Raw genomic sequence first — 25,960 nt, 5'->3', positions numbered from 1 at the left:
GCAAAGACTTAAAAAAGAGGTAAGATTAGGAGGTTCTTTTTGACAATCCAGTGCTCATTCTGCTCACAAAACACAGGAGTTTGCAATCCAACCAACTGCCCTACATTAGACAGTAGGTATTTAGCTGATTTTTTTTCTAAATGCAACACTTTATCATTCTGTAAATGAAAAACTAAATTTAGAAGAAATTAGCACAATACAGTCCCTACTCTGAAAGCATTTGTTGCATGTGTGCACATCCTTGTATGGCTTATATTCTGCTCTCTGTAAGTGCATTTAACCAACAGTAACACTATGAAAGCCCTCCTTGATCAGTCTACTTCAGTTTTCTCTCATAGCTCAATTAACTTTTTAAAAATCAAAGATTGTCCTTAGAAACAGGCCAGACCTGAATTACTTCTAGTGTAAGTGCCCATAGTTTATTAAATATGAATCCTTAGATTTGGATTCTTGTGATACATTATTGAGTCAGAATTTATTTTAAATAGCTGAGCACTGTTTCAACTTTGAGACTGAGCAGCTGTGTTTCTGTAATACCAGCTACATCAGGATTCTAGTCCCTGACTAGAGTTCTGGGTAATTTTGTTGCTAGTAAAAGGAACAGCAGAAAAAGCTCTAAGTGGAGTACTCAGGATCATCTGATGGCAGGGGAAGGATTTAATTGTGTGTCTAGTGATAATCAGCAGCTCACATATATCTACATTGCCTTTGTTAAGTAAGGTTCTTGAATATGCTCTATAATTTAATATCTAGTTCTTTTACAAAACTTGAAGTAGCTGGCTACGTTAATTGTTTTAGGAAATACAAAGCCTATGGTTTTTTTGTTTGAATTAACAGAAATGTCTTGTGGATTAGAGATAAGATACTGTGAAGTTTAATATTAAGTTTTTGATCCAAATGTCATCTAATGCAAATACAAATGGTGCCTCATCAACAGCTTCATCACTTTTTGTGATGTTAATGGCTTTTCATCTTTTGTTTAATTAAAACAAATAGAAAACTCAATTCTTCTTCACCCCATACTTCACTACTGTCTTATAGACTGATGATAAAACATCCATGAAAATAAACAGTTCTAGGTGGAAAAAGAAGTTGGAGAGGCACAGGATGTCTCATTCTAATGTACCACCTGAGAGATTTTGAGCAGTCACATTATGGCTAAATTACAGACAACAGCACACACCAAAGCAGTGATGCAAGTATTCCAAATCCCGAAGAGGCTGCTGCAGCTAGTGTAGATAAGAAGTTATGCCACGGAAATTCTGTTTCTAGAGGGGCATCTCATAGGTAAAGAGCAGTAATGTAGAAATTACTCCCCGTGTCTTCCCCAGTAGAGCATTTCAAAGGCAGTACTTGAGAAAAATATGCAGGAACTTCTTAATACTGGGCAGGATGCTCTACTCCAGGCAGAACATTGCATGACCCGGTACTGCCGGGTATTTAGGTTTAGCAGAAGGAAGTTTTGGTTTTTTTTTTTGACATGTGACAGTTTCAGTGGAAAACTGCCACAAAAGAAGTGAGTTGAGCCTATCTTATTTATTATATAGTAATGTAGCACACAGCTCCTGTGAGATAGTCTTACTTTATAGACTCTAGAGGAACAGAGGCTAAAAGGTCAAATGAGAATCAGGCATCTAAAAACTACAAAACTACACCTAAGAGAGTACATACACTGCACCACATTCTCTGCAGATCGGCCACTAATTCCACTTTGTCTTCTGAAAAGCCTCTCCCAAGTGTAAAATTATTTTAAAACATTAAGTTTTCTGTGGGTTTTTTGTTAAGTGTGTTTACAATCAGTCGTTTCATAAACAACTAAAAAAGAGGAAATCCAGGTACTCTGAAAAGCCAGTGATGATATATTAATTATACTTCAAAAAAAGGACTTTATTTATTCTCAAGGGCTAAAATAAAAGGCATAGTGATTGCATGGTTTTCCCATAAATGCAACAAAAATATTGAAAAAAAAATCCAGCCCAAACCCCAAAAGTTGTTTTCAGACAAATTTGCGTATGCAAATGCACCGGTACAAAGACATCCCTAAGCTCCATTCTAACAAAAAAGTTCAAGTTAGGCTATCATGGAACCTAGGTACAAGGAATTTAGACTCATTACACTCTCATAATCCTTTACCAACAAAAATACTCTACACTAAAACAAATTTATACTATTTGTGATTTCTTCAATGGGATGCTGAGGGAAAGAAGGCCTTGCAAAAAAAATCCTAGAAACATAAAGCATGGAATGAATGCTTAATCCTGTCTACAGGATCCTGTCTACACTTAATCTCCAGTTTTTGCTTTGACCTAGGCTGTGCAGACAAGAAATACAAATAGTGCTCCCCCACATAATTTGGTAATCAAAGCCTTCACATCATCTTCTTACAGTGTCCTTTAATGCTCACGTTTTCTCTAAATCAACACAAGTGCTTTGTGATCCTCACCTGATACAAGACCGTACAGGACATTCTCCAATGTATGGCTACACCCACAGAACAATTGCTTTGCATGCAATACATTTCCAATGACATTTAAAACATCAGTGAAATGTTTTCAACGTCAAGAAAAGCCAGTTGTATTTAAATAAACAGCAGGCAAGTGTCTGATGAGAGACATGATGTACAAGTTTATCTCTAGGGCACAACTTGAAGCTTGAAAGCAAGCCCACTTGATGTGAGCACAGATTTGAAGATGGAAGTGTCACTTCACTATGCACGGGGCAATAGCAAAGAGAAAATCTGAGTTTATTTAGTGCTTGCTGTAATTACAGATACCCTGTTGTCTGCAGTGCTGAGCAGTGCGTGAAGCAGTGTGGCCCCCCCATCAGCGGTAACAAGCACTTCAGGTAACAGATGTGTCACACAACACGCTGTCCAGACTGCACTGCTGCGGGCTGGGCCCACACTCACCTGTGAGATAGGGTGGGTTTCATGGAGCTCATAGAGTTCATGGGGGGTTGCATGGGGAGCTTCCCAGGAGGATCGTTCTGCCGGCTTTTCTGGTGGCGAAGCAGCAAGAGCCGTCCCAGCTCCTCACACCACGATGAAAGCAGTGCTGTGCAAACAGAACGAATGACAGTGAGCACACATCAGAGGAACCAGCACAGCCCAGTGCAGGTGCAAGCCACTGTAACAGGAGTCACAAGCTGAACAGACAAACACCAGGAGTGCACAGCTTGTCCACGACCCACCACTCACATTATTATCCTATCAAACTGAGTCTGTAATTGCCCTACACTATCATTAGAATGTTTTAATGCAAGTTACAAACATTCTGCATAGCCCAGGAGGCACAAGAGAACTTGTCTGAGCTGAGCAGCACAGAGATGAACAATAGATGAAGCAAAAGCATATAGGATAGCTGTTACAAGTGAAGTAAGATGCATAATAATTCATTTCACACTAATAGAAAGATAACAAAAACATTCAGAAGACATCATTTACAGAGGGGAGCAAAGAAAAAGATTTCTGTTTGGCTGGGTTTTTTTCAAAAGATTAATTGGAGAGAAACCCATGTGCATGAATTAATTTCCAAAACTGCTATGAGCTACCAGTCTTGAATAGATAAACAGGAGAATGATGTATGGACACAAAGTTAGGCATTTAAATCTATATTTGACCCAGAACAACCCCTAAATGTGTGTTTCCTTTATGTGCCTAATCTTGTAGTAAATGCGGGTATTCTGTGCTTACAGGAAAATCACGGTTATGAACTACGAAGATGCAGAGATTTCTTAGAGGGAAGAAGAGCTTGCAATTCCTACTAAAGACATGAAAGGGGTCATTATTCCTGAAAATGTGGCCTCTCCCTTACGCACCCACAGTCAGAAAAGACCAGGCCCTGTTAGAGAAACCACCTACTCTGCAGTAAGCAGAGCCCCAGAAAGTGACTGCAAGTGAAACCTGGCTCCCATGAGTACACCCAGCTGAGACACCCCACCAAAGTCTCCAGCAACACCCATCCAAGCCTCAAAGCTGCCTATTTAATTCCAGCATCAGAAGTGGCTCTGGTAAAAAGTCAGCCAGGTATGACGACACAGTGAGGAGCTTCACTGCACCAAAGTGCAGACTAATTGAAAAATCCTGCAGTTTAAAGAAATCAACTTCTCAAGTGCTTGGGTTTTTTTCTTCTTTAAAGGATGGTTTATAAAACCCTTGGAACAAAAAAGTGCTTCATGTTTAATTTTTAACTAAGTGCCTTCCTGAGGTGTTGTGAACTGAACACAAATCAACAGATTACACGGGTGGGTGAGAACCAGAAGACTACTGAAAACCCAAGCTGCCACAGCGGTTTAGAGTAGTAAGAGCCCTAGATGTAATTTTAGCCTTGCTCGTTTAAAAGAGACAAATGCAGAATTCTCTATAATTGAGGCTTCTGTTTTCATTCCTAATTTTCTAATGGTTGTCTTTTCACTGAATAACATAATCATAAGCAGTAGCAAACCATCATTTCAGGGTATACCACCTTCTTTTCCCAGTAGCTACTCACATGTACTGTTAACAGAGAACAAATTCCGAAGAGACAGTTAAGTCATATTTGTAGGGGAGAAAAAGGAACCTGCTTTACCAAAAACACACACAAGTATGGTTTTTCAGTACAAGAAACAATTGGATTTTCTCAAGTTAAATGGCCACACAAGAAAAACACTTAGAGCCTGGGCCATTGCTGTGAATTAATCACACATTTGGACAAAGAAGAGGTAGTAATTTTATTGCATTTATCAAGCAGAAGGTCAAGAGTGGTGTTTAGGGAGGCATTTTAGAGCTCTGCTGTGACAAAAAGGGGACAGCATTTCTTTATGTAACTAAACATGGTCACTCGGAAATTGTCAGCCTCACATGTAGCCTACAAAAAGCATTCCCCCGAGCTCTGTGAAATGTTCCAGCAATGAGTGTCAGTCTAAGCTGCTTCTCTATTAGCCAAGGAATCTGTCAACAAGCATTTGATCAAATTATACTCACCTTTTATCCCTGGCATATCATTACTAATGTGCCAGTGACAAAGGCCCCCCTCCCCCTTTCCAGACGCCTGGAGATACAAATTCCTGCCTCACAGGGTTTCTTCCCTTGCGCCACAGCCACTTGAGCTCGGGAAACACGAACAAAGTGTTCTACCGAGCACTTAATGCAGCCATCACAGAGTAATAGTGGATGAGTAATAGTGGATGCTGAGCACTTTCACAGCCGAGTGTAATTACTACGGAATCATCCATCTTAGACGAGGCTGTGATGGGAGAAGGGACTTGCTCCTTCTGCACACCTATGTGCACTTGACAAGTAAGATAAAAAGCAACAACCCAATGGATCTGAGGGCATGAATCTGCAAACAAAAGCCAAACCTGCTTGGAAAAAAAAGCAGTGTAACTCCTGCAAAAGGAATATGCCAATGAGAGCATTGCTTTGGTGAGGTGAAGATAAGAAAACATCTTAATGAGTTATTATTACCAATATCCAGGACACACATTTATAAAGCGAAAATGTAAACCATCAAAGAACGAAGAGGTCCTCAAGATAAGCTGGATGGTTTTATTCTACAAGTTATCTGGAGAGGACTCATGTTTTTAGAAACTAAGAGACTGCAAGTAAAAAAACCTAGCAAATTTACTCATCCCTATCACAGCATTCATTATGGAGAGGTTCAACCTTTCCTCCCTTGGGACATTTCAACTCATGTACCATGTATAATAATCACTCTCTACCCTGTGTTGGTACTTGTGCATGGACTGAAAACAAACCTGTTTGTAGCCACCTCAGGAGTTACCAGTTCCCCTCTGACCTGCTCTATCCTCCCTTGAAAGGAGTCTGCTCTCTTCTGCTGGAAAATACAGGGGAGCCTCCCTGCTCTCCTGCCCCATCCACTTTCACTGCTCTGCTCTCTGCTCGGTAAGATGAATATATACCCTGCCAACACACATCTGGTACAGCTGGCTTCTGGAGAACATCACTTCCTGGGCTATTCAAGCAAGATGAAACAAACTCAAAATGAATTTACAGATTACACTATTCATCTTTAGTGTACTTAGTTACTGCTTTTTATGCTGACAGTATTAGGCGTATCTCAACTCATTTACACTCAAAGCACGAGAATTTCAGTATCATACTATAATGAACAGATAAAGCAGCAAGCACAAAGGACAGCTACAGATGGTGCCAACAGTCAGTCTCACCCTCTCACAGCACAGCCAAGCAGCTGCTTTTTCTCCCCCTCCGCCCCTCCTCCTTGTACAACAGGAGCACAGATTTTGCAGATGGACCATCCACACCGTCTCTCGCAGCCTCTTGCTGCGGCAGTTTAATGATCAGATTTAAATCGTGTTCCTCTGCTGCATTGCTACAATGTCCCTTGCATACAATGATTTGGCTTTCCTGCTTAAGTTGAACTCAACTGTTGCAGTGGGAGGAAAGGAAGAATCCTTGAATGTGCACACCCCCCCCCGCCAAGAAACCCTGTATGCAGCCCAGGTGTAAAATACAACCTGTCAGTACACCAAAATTGACATTTTCTTTCAACCCCAGTTCAGTCACAGAGGGCTCTGCTAGCTTATGCAAAAGGATGCAGAATAATGGCAGTCAAATGACATACTGACAGTTTAAGTGTATTCACACATTTATTTGGCTTAAAGGGACACTCTCTGGGATGATTGGTGCAATATTTGACCTACTTTTCTCCATCTGCAAAACCTGTATCACTCTTAATGGGATTGCGTTTTACTTTTAGCACTGATCTATTTCCATAGGAATAAATCAATACTGATTTGCTAATGACGACTTCGTTAAGAAACCAACACAGACATGAACAGCCTCAGCTTTCACACTTGTGAAAAGAAGAAACATACATTTGAAAATAAGAGAAAATTCAATTACAACTAGCCCAAGGGGTTTCCCTAAGGAAGCAAGTGAAAAAAACCAGTTCAGAGATACTCAGCTTGCTGCTACCCAGTCCCATTTTTGTTTCTCTATTCTTTGAAGAGGACCAGACATGGCAAGAGTGTGCCTCAGCACAGAATGTGACCGACCTCTCCTTAAAATACTCATAAATACTCCCACACACACAAAGTTGGCAACACTGTATGTCCTTCTGGATTCCTCCAATAGTTTTAAAGTCTTTCATTGAAAAAAAAATCATAAGACATGGCAATGCATCCACATTGGGATCCTGGGGACAAGGAGAGGAAAGAAGACTGGAAGGCAATTTTTTTTTTCCCAGTCAGCCCAAGTCACATTTTAAGCATTTCTCTGCAACCACAGAGCTAAGCCTTGCTTGAAAGAGAAAGGAAGCAATTGTTATTTAATCCCCTGCCTCTAGGAGCCAAGTCTTTAAGAACATGCCAAGTATCACAAGATTTGCGACACAATTATTAGGACTGGCCACATCCCCTGGTACTGTTCCTTTCCTACAAGGACCCTTTTGTGCTGAAAACCTGCCAGGCAGTACAGAAACAAAGGCCTGCACTGCTCGCTCCGTGGCACCTTCTCACCCCTCATAGCCATAAGTGCCCATCACCCAGCAGCAGCATCACAACTGCTTTGTAAGTGCTGGGGCCCTTCCATTAGGAAATCAAGGGGCTTGAGCTGGGGGAAGCCATGAATCATGCCCACGCTGCTCACACCACTTAATACTTCTTGACAACAAATTATGTTGGCATATCTGCAAATATTACATGATGGATGCTGATGATGCAGCTCAAAGGTCATATTATAGCCATGGGATTGAAGACTGGTATAGCCCATTACAATCCTTTTTGGGCCAGGGACCAGAAGAAGTAAAGAAGCCAGGGTGTGCGATCAGTGCTACCCCCCAGAGGCACTAATGCATTTCATCAGCTGCACCCACGGCGGCAGTGGGAGCCGCAGTTCTGCACTGCCTGGTTGTACTGTGCGCCGTGCAAAGTGCCACAGTAAGCACCTCCGAGTGCAGGAGCCAGCGGCTCCCTGGAAAGCAAAATACAGAGAAGCACAATGCTAATCTATTTACCTATTATGATACCCTAGTATTAGTTACAGCTTATCACCTCAGTAAATCGCTGCCTCTTGTTAGGGAACGTGCTTAAAGGTGCAGCAAACTGTTATTTACAGGCAGACACTATATTTACAGCCACAAAGACAGGTGAGGAGGGGATAGGACAACAGCTCAGTAATTTCAATGCCTTCTGCTTCCCGGGAGACTGCTGGAAGAGCACAATAGGATTACTGCTTCCTTGCTGCAGTTAAGCTGCAGTAGATAGTTCAATAGGCAGACTGGCAGACCCGTATTTCTCATTCGCTGCAATGAAAATATTAGGAAAAAAGGAGGAGTTTGATTTGGAGAACTATCTGTTCAGCACCATCTCGCTAGATTGGTTTCATGTCTCAGAAGGAAATGCATTTGGCTGAAAAGATATTTACACCAGAAGTAAGAAAATACATCATTTTTCACCAATCATATCCATTAATTTTATATTGCTTTTAGAAACAAGTTTTTATTTTTTTTACATGAAGAATTCCAGATAAGTAGAATGCAGAGCTACTGAGTGCTTTCTACTCTCTCCTCTACAGACTGCAATCTAAATACAGCTTTTATAAAACATTCAGTGAGGTAATTTGGTGGGGAGGGAAGGGAAGCAGCAATGAGAAGAGAATGAGAGGAGTGGAAATAACTATTGTCTTAGTTATTCAGAAGAGTTATTCTTTCTACATAGAAAATGGAGACTGTATCATGTTTGGAAAAATACATTGAAAACGTTAACTACCTAAAGCTCAGTGTGCTGACAATATTAGAAAATAAGGTCAATTGCTTTAAAAGGATGGAACCTTTGTTTGCAATTTTGTGAAACTGAAAATCAGATGTTTTCCTTGTGTGTTAAAAGATGTTTTACTTTTAAACAGCTAGGAAATGGGAGAAAGGGAGAAATCAGTAATTCCAAACTATTTCAAGGATTGATTTTCCTGCAGCTCTCCTCCTCACATACTCCAGCAGAGCCTGGCAATGGCTGGCTGACCTGTCAGACAGTCGGTCAGGGCAGCAAAGCAAGGCCACAAACCCGGGATGTAACTGTCCATTAGTAGAGATTTGTGTTTGTCCCTCCTCTGCAGTTCTTCCAAGGTACTGCTACATGGCCTAACCCTGAGACAGACAAGCCCTACCCCGTCATTACATGAGCTTCTGCTCTGTGTCTACCTCAACACTGAGAACACAAAAGGAGTATATACAAAGCCAATTACATAGCAAAAGAATTACTTTCTCAGCAGTCTGGCTGTTCACATTGGACTCAAAGTAGTTCCCAGGGAGTCCATCCCTCCTCCCAGGCCTACCCCTCTGGCTGCCAGCAGACACCCACTTAGCACACAGCAGCCCACGGTACAGAGCCAGTGCTTACTCCCAGTTGTTTGGTCCCACCTCATCCCGGGAGGCTTGCACCCCAGCTGGCTGCCTTTTTGGAGCACCTGAGGATTGTGAGCGTTCTTCTCCATCAGGCAAAATCAGTCATGTTTGCTTAAAAGTCCAAGTAATTTGGATTAAATGGACTGATTTTATCTAAAAAGTACCAGCACAAAGCTCCTCCACCACAGTGAGGAGAGCCACCTCTAAAGGCACACAGATTCAAAAAGTGCTTGTCCCAGCGACTGCACAGCAAACTGCATGTAACTGAATTCCCCAGCAGAGCAGAGGGGGCAGCTGGCTCAGATCCTGCTTTGGGAGACATGAACTGCCCTACTAATGACAACAGGAACATGAAGTTAACAGCCACAGTTCAACACTATGGAACAGGGCATGATACACATTTGTACCCCTAATATCTAAGTAATGCCCTTTATCAGCAATGCCTCCTTCATTACTATAGCTACAGCTGTGTCCTGCAGAAATATCCAGCTTTGCCCCAGTAAGATCTATAATGCAATTATGTATTACATTTAAAGAAACAAAAAATCATGCAGGTTTGTAGGAAAACAGATAATGAAGGGGAACACCTAACTAAACTGAATGTAGCATCACATTAGTTAAGAGAGGTTTTGTTCAATAAAACCCCTACTGCAAACCTGAGAACTCTCCAGCATGTGCTTTCAGGGCTGCTGCATGAGAGTGACACCATGTATAAAGTCTGGTCTTGAATATGGGTCCAGCTTGCCTTGGCATATCTTCAATTCTTTACAAATACCTCTCACGACACATATATATGTAGGCTTCCCCAAAGGCTCTTGCCGACTGGAATAGTACATGCTGGAGACACAGATTTGAATATGCTATCCTCACCCTATGCCTTCAGTGGGACTGGGTTTCCCTAATTTCCTTCTACACTTGCCAAAACTTGGCAGAGGATCTTACCAGATTTACTGCATTAACTTTGAAGTAATATATTACAAAACATAGCAACAATGGCTCAATTTGGCAAGCACAAAACACTCTGTACAGATCAAGATAAAATACGTAAGCATCTCATTTAGGCTTAGCTCTGCCCAAGCTGCTACATCTGAAAACACAGCCCATTATAGAAAAAGAAGACAACACTGGTGAAAGGCCACCAGCAAGTGAATCTTGGATAAGGCATTCCAAGGAAATGCACTCCAATAGCATTAGACTGCTTGTTTTCTTACTCATCCAATTGTTGGTTTCACTGCTCAGATTTCAAACAACAGTGTCTTTCATTACTGCTGTACGCTTTTATTTTGTAATGCCAGTTCAAGTCATCAACAGACTTCACATATAATCCAGACATCTGAAAAATGAGACTGACACACTTGAACCCATCTTTGGCTACAGTCAAAGCAGTGACCTACAGGCGAGAGGCTCAGTTTCATTTAATCCATCCTTAGCCCTCCAATTACTACTGTTAACAACTCCTGAGCTAGCACCACCACTAACATCTGAAAGTGCTAGGAAAAAACCCAGCAGATTAATTTAACAGAAGCTGGAACACAGGGAAGCCATGCACAATCAGTACAACAATGGAAGTCTGGAAAAGGGAAAATCTAGTGTCTATCATTAAAAGAAAGAAAGGAATAACTGCAGAATTGGAGGTTCAGCTTCTTATCATGGAAAACTAACCCAAATTATTCAAAAGGAGGAAAGTAAAAAATGAGTAACAACCAAAATGGACTTGTCAGGAACAAATCAGGCCTTACTTCCATACTTTTCTTTACACTGGCAGACAACAGACCTTGAGCATAGATTAGTTTGATTTTAGTCAGGCTTTAGTGCCGCTTAACATGACATTCTTATGAATAAACAAGGAAAATTAGGTCTAGCTGAACACAACACGAAATGGCTGGAAACTTAAGCCTTCCCAAACTATTAAACCAATAGTCACTAACAGAAATGAGCATTATCTGATGGGGTTTTGCAGTTTTCTCTGGACCTGAAACTACTGAATGTTTCATTTATGGATATCCCTGATGCAGATGAATAAAGGGCTAGACTGCGTTCTGGGTCAATTTACAGATGGCACAAGCTGGGAAGAATCATCAGCTCACTGCAGAAATTTGTTGCTGAAATCATCCTGAAAGGCTGCAGAACTTATCTGAAATGACGTCCAACAGGAACAAGTGCGAAGTCTGACACAGCACATCTCCCAACAAGAAGGTGAGAAGCAGGCCTGATGGCAGGAATCCTCAGAAGGGCAATGAAGGCAGGAGCTGTGCTGTGCTGCCAAAGCACACCCAAGCAGCCTCCTTGGCTGCATGAGTGGGACCCAAGCCTGGGAGATGCACAGCTCTCCTTTCTCTCTACCCCACCACAATGTACAGGCACAGAAGGGAGAGAAAAGTAATCAGAATGATTAGAAAAAACCCTACCAATATACCCTGCCAGAAATGATTGCATAGATTAGGGCTTTTGGTGGGTTTGGTTTGGGCTTTTTTTTTTTAAAGAGGGAAGACTGACGGCAGCGGTATTCTGATTTACTGGGTAACAAAGCATTAACTATATCCACAGCAGAAACACCAATATAGAGAGATAAAAAAGACACAAGTTAGATATTAGGAGCATACTAATGCTCTTTAATATGCTAAGGGGTAAAGTGAGAAATTTCCATCGAATGGAGACACAGAGGAAAGGTCAGACAGAGATCTAGGGAGAATGGATTCTTCAGCCAAGGGGGCATGGCACCAATGACTGTCTGAAATCTTTTAGAATCAAATGAAATCTGTGTTTGCGAGCAGAGGAAATTCAATCAAACAGTCTGCATTGGGAAAGTATTTAAATCTGGCTTGTACTCACAATTATCCCAAAAAGACATCTCAGCTACAGTGTGGGGATTCTGCAGAGACTGCTGAAGTGGCCATCCAGCTACATGGCTTACTGGCTAAGTTTTAAAGATGAAAGAAACTGAGAGCAGGTGATGTGCTAAAGGTCACACCATTTGTGACAGAACAGAGTCCCAGAACAGAGAGGATCATACACCTTCCTGTCTTTGCAAGGAGAAACCACAACTACCACATCAAGGGGTTACTGCTCTGTGCCCGCAGTCTCTGTGCCTGCCATGGAACATTTTCAAACAGCAACTGTAAAACATCTGGAGAGGCTTTCATGGAGGGGAAAAAAAAATTGCAAAAACCACACAACTAAAATTTATAGCAGAAACGTGTTTCCAAAGTTAACACTGCACAGCCAGAACTCAGAAGGACCAAAAGCTATTTTAGGAACTTTTGCTTTTTGGTTCTGCCGTCTTGCTCTTTGCTTTAACTTAACATTATTTTATATTTTTACAGGAAAAGAATGTTTTATCAGGTGTCCTCAGAATTTTTTTTATTTTTGTATGATTAGTGTAATACAAACTTTGCCAACTTCTCTACAACTGCTGAAGGAAAAAAAGTGTTTGCTTTCAATGTTGGGGATTGCAGGACCATTTTTCATACTATCCAAACTTCATACTTGAACAGAACTAAGCTAGAAATACTCTAACCCTATCCTTCCAACCACTCTTCATTCTGAAGGAAATACTACAACTACGTAAAATAATCTCTAAGTGCTGAACGTGAAAACAGTTAAGGACATCAGGAAAGAGAAACAGCCTATAGCAGATTTTAACTTAACTGATTTCTGTTCAAACAATACAGGGCAGACAGATGTGTGCATGCACTGCAGTTTCAAGGCAGCAATGCTTCCCATCTCGCTGCCCAGTTGATGAGGTAGTTTTCCAACAGTCGTTACTTGTCTTTTTTCCCTCTGTGTCCCACCAACCCCACAAACCTTGTCATCTTCCTTTACTAGCAACCTGCTCTGCTCCTCTGGTACCAATCACCTTTTCTTCAGAACTGCCTAATTAATTAACATTCAATTAATATACCAAACTCAAATACCAAGTAATTGTTCCCAAGCTGCACTGGGAACTTGGCAACTAAACTGAGCAAGAAAAGTGCTTCTGTATTCTTAAAGTTCCATTTCTTCTAGTTGTGTCTTCCAAGCTAACGGACCTTTCCCACCTGAAACACGGTTGTATTACAGGAGCAGACTTTGTGAGCCATGGATGCTCTTGTTAAGGCATTCTGAGATCCATGAAGACTCCACATGCACTATGTTTATTTTATTTATTACCAGTAAGGCAAAAGTAGCAAATCATCTCTGTTCTGTTACAATTAGGGCCACATTGAAAACGCAAGCTGGCATAAATTAAGAAACATCTAAATAATCCTACCCTGATCTTCAGATTATTTTAGTTGTAGTTTCATGATACCAACTGCTCTGCAGCAGTACCACCTTGAGGTAGTCCCATCTTCTGCTGCCTGTGCCCATGCTGTGCTGTAGCCTGCACACTCCCAGCTGTGCAGAAGCATTTCTTTGTGTGACCACCCTGTGAACTCGACCAGCTTTTTTTCATTTCTTCCTTTTTTTTTTTTATCTTCTTTTTCCTTGTTTCCCTTTCTTAAAAAAAAAAAAAAAAAAACAACAAAAATTTCCCCCCAGACACGTATTTGGTTTTTCCCTAGCTAGATGAAATCCCTGCAGTGGCTCAGAGTGTGGCCCCAGCAGCAGGGCTCCGGCGCTCTGCAGAGGCAGCACCAGGCAGCTGTTTCCTCGCGCAGGCGGTACCCCAAGACAGGGCTCCAATGCACACGGAGCAGCCTCAGTGCAATTAGCTGAGCTGCAAGCACGAGACGGCTGCAACAAGAGACTTTTATTTAAAAACCTAACTACGAGCATTAGTTTTAGATAGATTAGAAATTGCTGTTTCCTTGTCTTCAGGGGCACGCTTATCATTTTACATAGGTAGAAAGAGGTTATCTGTGGAAGAGGGGAGAGGTATAAAAATGAACGTGGCTAATTGCTTTTTACAAGCATCTAGGGAAGAAGCCAGTAGAAATCACAGCCCAGACTGATTTTTCAATACCTTTCTTTTTTCTGTCTGAAAATAAAAAATAATTGGGGAAGAGGGAAAGGGTTATTTGTGACTGCTTCTTCTTACGGACATTTGCAGAAGAGCAGCCTGCCTAAATTCTCACAGAGGACACCTGGCCACCTCTCCCTGCACACAAGTGCTATAATTTCAGGACTGGAGTGCTATAAGATAATGCCATCACTGCTCTTGCCATCTATAAATAACTGCATTTGGATCTAGCCGAGTCACGTGGAAAAGCTGGCCAGCAACACATACATGTATGTGAGCGTGCCTTTGGAAACCCAAATAATTCTAAAAATATTGCACGAAATGAGCTTTAGCTTTCCAAATTTAGCTCTGGTCCATGCACTCACTGCGGCTCACAGAGGACTGCTATTATTTCTTTTTTAAATACTGTTCTTCCTTTGGAAGCTGCTGACTAGGGCATTAGCGGGGCATTGTGCAAAAGCGCCTCATGTGCTGCTGCTGCGCAGGCAGACTGCTCGGAGAGGCAGACGAGAATCAATTGCTCCGGCAGCTCGGCGAACCCGCCCGCCCCTCTCATTGACATCTTATCTGAGCCCCTGAAAAGGCGCATGGGCCCGAGCGCGGCGGCGGCGGCGGGAGCGGTGGGCGGGTGCGAGCGGCAGCCAGGCAGCGCAGCGCGGACGGCACACGGCGGGGCCCTGAGCCGGGCCCCGAGCCGGGCCCTGCGCCGGACCCCGAGCCGGGCCCCGAGCCGGACCCCGAGCCGGGCCCCGAGCCGGACCCCGAGCCGGACCCCGAGCCGGGCCCTGCGCCGGACCCCGAGCCGGGCCCTGCGCCGGGCTGCGGCCCAGCCCGCCCCGCCTCCGGGAGCGCACCGGCACGGCTGCAGGAAGCAACGCGGCCCCAAGGACACACGGAACCAGATTTTAGCACCAATTCTCTACAGCAAATCTGTCCGAGCAGTGCAAAAGGATGATTTTTAAAATAAAACAACAAAGAAAAATTTGGATACTTAAACAATTCCACGGCATTAGTAACAAGCACAAATAGGAAACCATTTCAAAGGAGTTGTACCCGCTTGGGGCATTTTCTGGGAAAATGACAGGAATACAAACTGACGTGACCAACAGAGCCTGCAGTTTAAGCAAGGTTGTAATACCCACAAGACATTATCGGGGTAAGATTTTCATCTTTGGAAGCTAAAAGTGAGGAGAGCATGTACTGAGGAGGAGAAGATAAAGGAAGAGAGAGGGCACCAAGGGACACGGAGTATTTCCCAAGACTTCAAGTGCCGTTAATTCTGCAGAGCATTTCCCAGGGACAGAGATTCCGTTTCGCTGCCTGCAGAAAAACAGCAGTTTGTAAAAAAAGCACTGAGCAAACATCCTATCTAAATAGCAACCACGTCTATTTCACGTTCCCAGAACATCTGGAAAGAAGAATCACAATCAGAATGGACATCAGAACATCAAGTATTACTGTAGAACACACAGTAAGATGCTATCCAAGCAGATGGTAAATAAAATTCTCCCTTCTTGGTCAGAACCATTTTGGATTAGCTCCTGCTCCTACTGAAGTTACTTGAAAATATTGTAAATAATTTCAGTGGTCTGAAGCTCAATATTACATTTACACAACCTCTAGCAATATGATCTTTTCTCCTTCAATACACCATTCCAAGTGTACGATACAAACTGTAACTTCTTCATACCTTGAGAAGTACTTTCATGTTAGTCTAGCAGATGATATTTTTAACTTTACTGATATGAACTAAGAAATGTGGGAAAGTGGCTAGAACAGAGGATAAAACCCAAGAGAAATTAGAGCAAAAGGTAAGATAATATGTTAAAGATAAGGTTTCTGAAAGGTTACAGACATTTTATTGCATACAGACTGTGCCTGGCTACTAACTGTCTGGGGACTATATAAATGCCCTTTCATAAACACATAAGGACTGGCTCCTTCCATAAGGAACTTGAAAGAAATGCAATAAAAGTTCAAAACCAAGATGTCATGGGCAAAAACTTCTCAGGGAAATTAACACAGGAATGCTTTCTGAAAGGATCTGGTTGAATGAAAGAACGAGTTTGCAGTCAAGTATTAGGAAATTTTCTCTAAGGGGAATAGACTGTGGTAATTTTGCAAACACAAGGGTGGAGGAAGAGATGAAGAGAACCCTCAAGCGTAACAGAAACCCAGGGAACAAGGACAAAGAGAACAAGGACCAGACCTGAGGGTGCTGTCTACTTAATGAGAAGAGAGAAGGCAATAACATGGGCTCCAAGAAGGTGGGATTTTATCATGTACCCCCACCTCCCCCTCTCACTGCATTCTTTTGGTCCTGTATTTTACTTTGGGAACAAGTTTCTTCTACATTTTCTTCCTGATTAGAGGTTCTCCATGTAAGAAAAGCCCCCAAAAGCCAAATCGTCCAAATTTGGCCCAATTCAAATAATATTTTTACACAATACCCATCTCATCTTGCTTAATGCCATATAAAACAATCTGCATTAGCAATTTTCAGTTTGATGCTATGAAAACTAGAAAATACAGGAATTCAAAATATCACATACTGTTGAGAACATCTCGTTTGTTCTCTCTTGGATTTCTCATAGATTGTTAAGATCAATTCAGGATACCAGCTCCAGTTCTAGTGGCTGTCAAAAAGCAAAAAAACCCCTCAAAATAAAAAAGGCAGGCATTGCAGCTTTACTGTGGTGTTGGCCAAAACAAAATGGTAAAAAACTCCATTTTTTAACTTCCTACACAACATAGTTGTTCTCTCTCTGTCTTCTGAGTCATATCTGTTCGTGTTACTAAGAAATCCCTACAGAGCCAATATCACTAGGGAAGAACAAGATGTATTTTCAACAAGACTGTTAGCTGATTCCAGTTGCTGCAAAACCTTTATTTTCAGTAATTATAAAAGAAGCAGAAGAAACACTCTGAATTTCAGCTTCCAGCTACTGTAATTCATGAACTAGGGATAGTTGGAGTTGAAAGGTAACAGCAGACATTGTCTGTCTAGGAAGGAAACTTTTGAAAGACAGCACTGTGTTTCCTTCTACCTTTAGAAGTACTTACAGTCATTAGGCCAGAAATTTTGCTGATATTTCCAGAAAGTCCACAAAAATCCTATGTGTCAACACTAATACAAAACATTTTAAAGGTAGCAATAATAATGACAAAAAAATAGAACAGGACAGAATATTTTCACTTTTAAAATGCTTCAGTTTTCGAGAAGCGGGATTCACTTCTAAATATACACGTTACTAACTATCTGTAACAATTATTGTATTACAGAATCCTACATCAGATGTTTCTCTAATGCAGAGCTGAGCACTGCCAAGTGATCAAGACCATGCAGTCTAAAAGATACACATGTAAACAAAGCACTTCTTTTATCTGCAAGTTGCTGATAAACACTAGCTAATCCTCACCTAATCCTGTGAAGAGAACATCATCCTAGCTTCACAAAGAGGGAATCTAAGGCAGTGAACTAATCCTGTGGGGAAAATACCAGGTTAGAATGCCAGGGAGACTAGTTCCTGCTGAGGGACACTGAGATACTGACTGGTAGGGCTATGTGAAAATTTCTGTCCCTTCTGACACATTTCTGCTGCTGAGACAATCCCCACTCCCTGAGGAACCTCTCAGGGCAAATGTTGACAAAAAGACCAGGAAGGAGGGAATGAGTTTGGACATCAACATAGAAACAGGATTTTCACATCTATAGACCATGGTGTTGAACAGAGAGAGGAACTTCTCTGGAGGAGGATAATGCCAGTCAATAAGGACATACATTCACAGTCATTCACAGCATCCTGAAGAGGAGAGGATCAATGCACTCAACATCAGATGAGGGATTAAAGGCTCTTTTCCTAGCCTGGATGCAGACCACTAGACCATGCTAATCTGACAGGAGGAGTTCCTGCAAGGCAGCTGAAAAAAAAGCACAGATTCATGTAGCAGAAAATAAAACAGAGATTCTAAAAACTCGCTGCAAATTCTTGCCCGAGCAAACACACCACTGAAGGCTAGAGAATAAATAAAAGCAAAGTGGCAAAGGCTAAAAATCTTCCTTTTTAAGTGGCCCTCCATGCACATGCATGTTCTGGGAAAGTGTTTGACTCTGCAGCCTATTTGACACCCAGAGCAATGACCATAGACAACTCCAGCACCAGTCCAACAACCAGAGCCAGATCATTAAACAGAGAAAAGAGGGTTCAAAGCTGAAACCTACCGTCAAGCAATCAAAGCTTTAAAGTGAAATAGTCTAGTTCACTGCAGTATTTATAAAAGGTAGTATCTCAAAGCTTTCATGAAGTACAGACTAAGCCCCTGCTATTACAGGCTGGAATAAACTAATAGAGAAGGTACATTTAAACAAGCCTTGTAAAGGAAAAATGTATTTCATCCTGGAAAAATCTAGGAATCAAAAAGGATAGCAGAACACAAAATGGATAAGCGAAAATGAACAGCTCTGTAAGATAAAAGGGATGTATTTAAAAAGGCATAAAGACTTCATAAGAGAAGACTGGAGAATGTTACATGATTTACTGCAAGCATTACTATAGGTATCATGATGAAACAAATGACAACTTTCTGTCAGACAGGTTCCTGACTAACAAGTTTCTGCAGGTAGACACAGATTAAAAAACAACCAGCAAAATCCACAATGTGGACCCCTGTGGACTAAGGTGAGGGAGAAAGAGTAGAGAGAAGTACAGGCACTGCGCTAACAAGCAGTAACAAAAGAGCAATTAACAAAGATATTTTTAATCTCTTGCAACTGATGCTGCAGTGTTCCAGACATTCTATGACTGGAAGTCATAAGGTCTTTACTAAAGACCTCTTTTAGAAAAGATGAGAAACTACAGTGGATGAAACCAATGGTCTCTAGAGTTCATGGAGTATTTTCATCTGTCCAAGGCAATGGAAAAAGTATTTCCAATGTGCTTAACTTCATCAGATGCACCTTACAGGGGTCAGGGAAGCCCCTTCTAGTGTTTGGACAGGCAACATCAGCTCAGAAATTTTAAATAATAACCTTGCACACTTGTAGAACTGAAAACACAGCAATCTCAATCCTAACATACATGCAGGAAAGTTACATTTAACTCCCAATTCTAAACAAGCCTTTAAAATGCAGGAAACATTCCTTTTTTAGACACAAGAACCCAGCAGTGTCTCACTGGACACAAGTCTTCCAATATCTTTGTCCAATTTGATGACACACTGGATTTTTTTTTTAAATTCTTTGGGAAGCTGCATTTAATCCAGATAAAAAGTGGCTACCTAATTATCACTACTATTACTACAGAGAGGCACGAGTGGCATAGATATCCCTTAGGTAAGTGTAACTGAAGTGCAAAAAAAGCAGCATAAGTAGTAAGGTGAAAAAACTAAAGTATTAATCTGCTCCCCTCTTTGGAGCAGAGACCGTCTCTTCAAAGATGTTTGCAGAGTGCTTAGCACAACAGGCACTCTGATTTAGATATGAGCACTAACCAAATAGTAATAACTAGTAACAGCAAATACTTTAACCTCAGTAAAACAGTTCCTCTGTATCTGGCGTTAAAGCAGTGGTGGTAAGAACGAAGATCATACAAGAAACTGCCCAATGAAATATTAAGAGTGATAGTGCCTATATCTGGTGAAATCATATAGCATTCTAAATTATTATTGAAACCATCACAAGTATTATGTTATCATGTGCTGACTCATGACTTGCATCATGGGGACTTGTCAGCTTTGCTGATATGCTGATATATGAACTTTTCAGTTCCGTTTAAACTCCATATTAAGGAATGTTTTGGTTATTAATAGTTAAGTATACTCAGAACAAGGCATAAGAAACTACTGACAATGGCTATAAGGAAAAGATTAGCCGCTTGTTACCTTGCTTAAAACATGGTAAACACAAGTGGATAAGCCAAAGACTTAACAAAAAACAATGTGCAAGAAACATAAGAGTAACCAGAAGAAAGGATGGGCACAGTACGTGAGGGCGTGGTTCCCATGCACCAAAACCCCTGACAGGAATGGACACAAGAAGCAGGAAGTCACTGCTTAACTCGTGTTTGGAAACAGTACACAAGACAAACCAGACCTGCAGACTGGCTCAGGAGAGAACAGGAGAGAAGGGAAGGAAAAGTGGGGTGGGGGGAAAGGTCTGAGTGGGCAGTGGGAAGTGAAACACTCTCATGTTTCATGAGCTCTCCCATTATTCCCTTGCACACCTGCCATGTCCCAGTTTAAGAACAACTTGTCTACCAAGGATCAGAAAGAAATGAGCTCCCAGCAGGCCCTGGCACTGGGGGATGCTCGATTCCCAGACCTGCTAACCCCTGCAGCAGGCTGCACGCTGAAGAAAGCCATGGGTCAACTCAGGAGTGAAAGCAACAATTCAGAACACTAGCTGCCCAACTCTTAAGATTTATTTCAATTAGCCCATGGTATTTTTACGTGTACAGAAGTTATCTACAGTGATTTCTTTCTACAAAGAGTGATTACATTGGGGTTTTTAATGATTTATAATTAACCCAAATTTTCAGTTCCAAACAAATTCAAGTCTAACTTGTGATGATTGAATTTGAGAAAATTTATGTATAAAAATGCTCTAACACTTTGGATATTTGGCCAAAAGTGATGACACAAGCCTCCCTCCCCCTTATTCTAAGCAGTTGATGTAGTTCAGAAAGCAGATGGACCCCATTTAGATTTAATTGACACTTCAGTAACTGCAAGTCAAGGCAGAACACAGGTGTACCTGAGCTAACCCTGACTGCCTGTGTAGCCACATGAGCCAGAGCTCCAGGCAGGGATGTGAGGGGGTGCATCCCTCTGTGTGCACACCTCTAACCAGGTAGCTCAAGGAGCAGACAGGGAAGTGATGGGATAAATGGCACCACAAATACTTAATCTTTAGAGAAAAAATTGAGATGATGTTTCATGTTATTCAAGTGAATTCCAACATCTCTATTGCTCACAATACGATTTCAGGTTTTACAGCTTGCTCATACTAGAAAAATGAACTATGAAGAATAAAAAAAGAATCATGTAACTGAACACTTAAGCTGTGTATTACTCCACTACTTGTAAATTAGTATTCAATTTTTCACAGATACAGCAAAATAAGTTGCAGTCAATTTTAATTAGATCAGTTCAACAGTAACATATTCCAAATTATCCACTTCAGCAATCTCTCAGCTTCCATATTTTTTTCAGGTGGGAAATATCACATACTTTTGATAGCAGAAGATACAAACGTCCCGACAGGCACCACAGGACAAGGGATCTAATAGAATAAATACTGTGATTTTTCTGATAGATACAATATGCATCTGAAATCTAAAGCACTGTGACTAGGCACTGATAATATGACTGATTTCTGTGCTCACTGTGACTCGTACCAGCTGCCAGAGAGGTCTGGCCTCACTGGTGCTGCCTGGGTTTTGCCTGCTCAGCTGGTAAGTCGAGCCGGCGCCTGAACATGCTGGTTAGCAGTCAAAGCTGGGAGCAGTTCAAACACGGGCACACACGAGGAGATCTTCTGAGATTTTCTCTTCTAAAGCCAAGGAGGTCCCTTGTGAGTACTTGCAAACCACAGTTATTCAGCTGCGTATCAACTTAGCCAACACTGGGTAGATTTTTTTTCTTTTTTAAATGACAAAAGAATCTTGATGACTTTGCTACTCAAAGGCCACCATGTTGCCAACTGGGAAACACTCTACTCTAGAAGGAAAAGGTCAATAGTTTTTCTTTTTCATACATAATGTCCTAGCCTGCTCTCTGAAGCACATATACAGTTTTAAATACACACACACCCACACGTTCCTTCTTTCCTTCCTTTTTTCCCCCTTTCCTTCTTTTTTTTCCCCCTTCAGTTTTAGATGCCTACTTTGTCAAATTTCAGCCTGAATTGTTAAAACCCAACAAAAGGAAAAGTCCCAAAACCAGTTTCACGATGGGTATGATGAGCCCTAACAATCCTGACTTTATTAGAAATAGACCTAAAATTGAGCTCCAATGTACCTATCCATGTAGTACTAATTAAAAAATGCTCTGACAAGCACTTTAATTCCACAAAGACTGAGTGATAAAATCATCTTTGTAACTGCTGAAATAACTGTGGTGCTACAACACTGATTAGAGCATATGGCATAAAACATGGATAAAGATTCCTGTCTGGCTATTTATTTTGGTCAGACCTTGTCAAGTAAGCCTCTTCCTGACCACTCTTCATTTGCAACAAAATAAAGTGAAAAACAAAACAAAAACCCCCAACAAACTAAAGAACAAAACACCAACCTTTCCTGGATACAAATTACTAAGTAATGAAACTCAGCTATTGTAGGATGGGTATCTTTTAGGGACTTTATTTCAAAATTCCTGTTCTTTTCACAGGTGTTATGAACCATTTATGGTGCATCCCATAATTCCAGTTCACACAAAGTCCTGGAAGGTGTTTTGCTGGTAGGTGATGGATTAAGTTCTAGTTGCATCGATGGGCATTTGAATGTGAGGCTTTAGTAGTGTTAGTCTGCTAGGGGTCCTCTCTTGACAAATTACCAAGAGAAGAGGTGGGACCCTATTAAGCTTCCAAGTAGGGATCCTACACTTACAGCTGTTAAAACAGGAATGTAATTTCACAAGCCCTTCTAACAGCAGTGCTATCTTACAGCCTTCCAGTACTCTGCTCCTCCCAGCACTTGCCCCCACCTCCATGACCAGTGTAACTGCAGAGAACCACTGACCTGAAAAGAAGATTTTCTTTTTCACTTGTGCTGGTGATACCACCAAAGAGACGTTTCTTAAACCAAAGAGATAATCCCTAAACCAAGTGCTAAAGGGATCTTTTCATTTTAATAAATCTTTTTTTTTTCAAGTTATCTCAACCTGTTGAACTGCATTTTTCACTTTTAACTAGCTATTACAGTTTTTAATGAGATATCTTTTCATTTTTACAGCTCTGAAGACTGGACTTTGCAATGCAGATGCCTTGAGAAATTATCAGCAAAGCTTGTAACATGCACTTGTTTTGATAGCTACTGGAACACCCTGTAGTTAAAAACAGATTACATCAGAAGTTTTCTATAATAGCCAGTAAATTTTGTCATCTCATTAGATTTTACTGCACATGTGTTTTCGAAGTAAAAAATGATGAATTCTCTCAAAACCTGCAACAAAATTGGTTTATTCTCACATGAAAGGCAGGTAGGCTAGATCACAAAGGTACCAACTCATACCTGGAATAAGATGTAAGATGAAACACAACTGAAGCCAAGCAAGGTAGTACCCTAAACTAGATCTCCACTGGCTTCAGAAGTTGAAGTTACCATATTTCAAATTGACAGATAGGTCCTGAGGTCACAGAGGCCCATATACTCAGAAGAGGTGAGCATGTGTATTATATTAATGCTCTTAAAGAAGGATAAAACTGTAATTTCATGGCGCTATTTACAAGGTCCCGTAAAAGGTAAATAATAACACTCTGAAATCTGAATTCGATTCAGCTTCTGACTTCCTATGCAAGCATGAGGCAGTTCTTAGCAGAAAGATGAGATGCCAGAGAACAAAATTCCTCCTAAAACACGCACTCTGCTAGAGAGGCTTGCTGCCCAGGAAGATGACTGGCAGTACTATCACAGACAAGGCTAATTGGACACTGGATGTTTGACTCAAACCCTCAGATCACTTTCAAGCTATCTATCATTATATTTTTTAAATAATAAAAACAAATAGAAAAACACAGAAAGTGTGCTTTGGGGAAAAGCCAGTTGTAGCAAAAGTTGCTTTGTCTGTGAGTCCAAAAATACAGCTTCACTCACTCACAAGAGAAACTATTCATGGACAGAAAGAACACTGCATAATTTGTAGGTCTTTGCAGGGTTCCCCCCTCTCCACCCCAAGACTCCCTTTTCCTAGAAACAGCATGAGCCAGACAGAGCTTTTTGCCCCTCTACCAGTCTTGAATATTTTAGGTCTTGTGTGAGTGAATCGTAAAGAACTGTGACACAAAGTTCAGTTTAACCAACTGCCAAACAGGAAAGCACTCATTACTTGTTTAAAAGCATCCTTTGTGCAAATGACTACAGTAGAGCATGATGAATTAAAAAAAGAAAAAAAAAAAAAATTCCACACAGGCAACATGACCAGAGTCCATCTATCCAGCACAGTGCAAACAGCAGGCAGACAATACTGTCTACTTCAGCTGCTTTCTCAAACTGACCTTCTTGCTTGTGAAGCCTGGTACCATGTTTATAAAAACAGAGCACAGGGGCAGACAGCTGACTTGCACTAGAATGTCAGCAGAACCCCTGCTTTTATTTTGCCTGCAAGGCTTTTATTGCTGACATGAAACCTGAGTCTTATGAACAAGATATTTGAAAAGCTTGTTCAAGGAGAGGTGGACCAATTAATATCTGTTAATTTCAGCAGTTACAGCACCAGACTAGAGCTCCATGAATTTAATTTACCATGTGCTTTACAATTACAGAGGATGTAAGTTAATTGCACTCTGCACTGGCAACAGGAACAAGAAGTTCTGTCCATCATAGTGCAGAGTTTAGCCCATTGCTTTCTTGAACAGAGAAACACCTGAGGTGTGCCCAGTCCCACCTTTAAAGGGTTTCAGATCAGTTAACTGAAAACATGGAAGTGACCATACGAGAGGCAAACCAGCTCGGTTCTTTGAAGGTGTCAGTGAAGACAGGCCTGAAGAGAAGCTTGTTCGTGTAAGTCAAACGCCCTTTTGAAGAGCCTCGGACAACCACCCTAGCAACAGACTCTACCGAAGCCTGGTGGTCATGGGATCTGCAGCAAACTGTGCTGTCTGCCCCTTGGAACTGCTTAACAGAAACACAAATAGAACCAAAAGTCGTGAATATGGCAAATGATTAACAGGCGATGGGGGATCACATCAAAAATGAAAGGCGTTTAACGTATTCCTCCAATCTCTGGGAAGAGTTTAACAGTAAGATGACAGAGTTGCAAATGGCACATTTCTGGGTTAAAAAAAGACAACGTGGTGGGGGGAAGGGGTATGGACAAGTGGATGTCACACTACATTTTGTTTTGATGAAGACGACCATTTGTACAAGGTTAAAATACAAGTGGGTTTTAAATCTGTACAACCTTTCAGGATAAGGGCACAGCACTGTAAAAACTATACAAAATCATCAACATATGATAATGAATAGAAATATGGGACATAAGAAGGAAATTACAACAGTACTTTAATTACTGCTACTCAAGTCAAAGGCTCATTGTTCAATGAAATAATAGCATGGTTTTGGTTTTTCTGTCTTAAAAAGCTAAGCAAACAATTAAAAGATTCAGAGATCAGCAAACACAACTGAAGAAGCACAAAGACTCCTGATTGAGTAAATGGTAAAAAACTACATTATTGATAAAACAAACACCAAACATCATGGAAACGTTACACTTGACAAAAGTGTATGTTACAAGTATTCAGAAAATAATACACATTTTTTACTACTGCTAGTTTTTTTTCCCTCACAGAGTCAAGTGTATTGAAATCCCTATTGCAAAGTATTCATGAAGCTAAGAACAGAGTGGAAGTCAGAGTAAAATTAAGCATTTATATGTACACATGCTCACTGACACTGGAAAATACAAATGACATAAATGGACATTAAACATTAGTTCTTGTTCGTAG

At 41.1% G+C, this 25,960-nt stretch overlaps 1 protein-coding gene across 9 annotated transcripts in view; it reads right to left on the bottom strand.

The window, feature by feature from the left end:
• Positions 1 to 25,960, bottom strand: part of ZMIZ1 (zinc finger MIZ-type containing 1) — a 293,577-nt gene that overhangs the window by 48,106 nt on the left and 219,511 nt on the right. For all 9 annotated transcript variants that reach the window (XM_019293446.3, XM_010412904.4, XM_010412908.4 and 6 more), the window contains one exon: positions 2,909 to 3,053. In XM_019293446.3, the coding sequence (XP_019148991.1) occupies positions 2,909 to 3,053 (145 nt within the window). The remainder of the gene's footprint in view (positions 1 to 2,908; positions 3,054 to 25,960) is intronic.

This window comes from Corvus cornix, chromosome 6 (assembly GCF_000738735.6).
Source record: "Corvus cornix cornix isolate S_Up_H32 chromosome 6, ASM73873v5, whole genome shotgun sequence".
NCBI lineage: Eukaryota > Metazoa > Chordata > Aves > Passeriformes > Corvidae > Corvus > Corvus cornix.
Note: the sequence above shows the minus strand (reverse complement) of the source record. Positions and strands in the feature narration are given on the sequence as shown.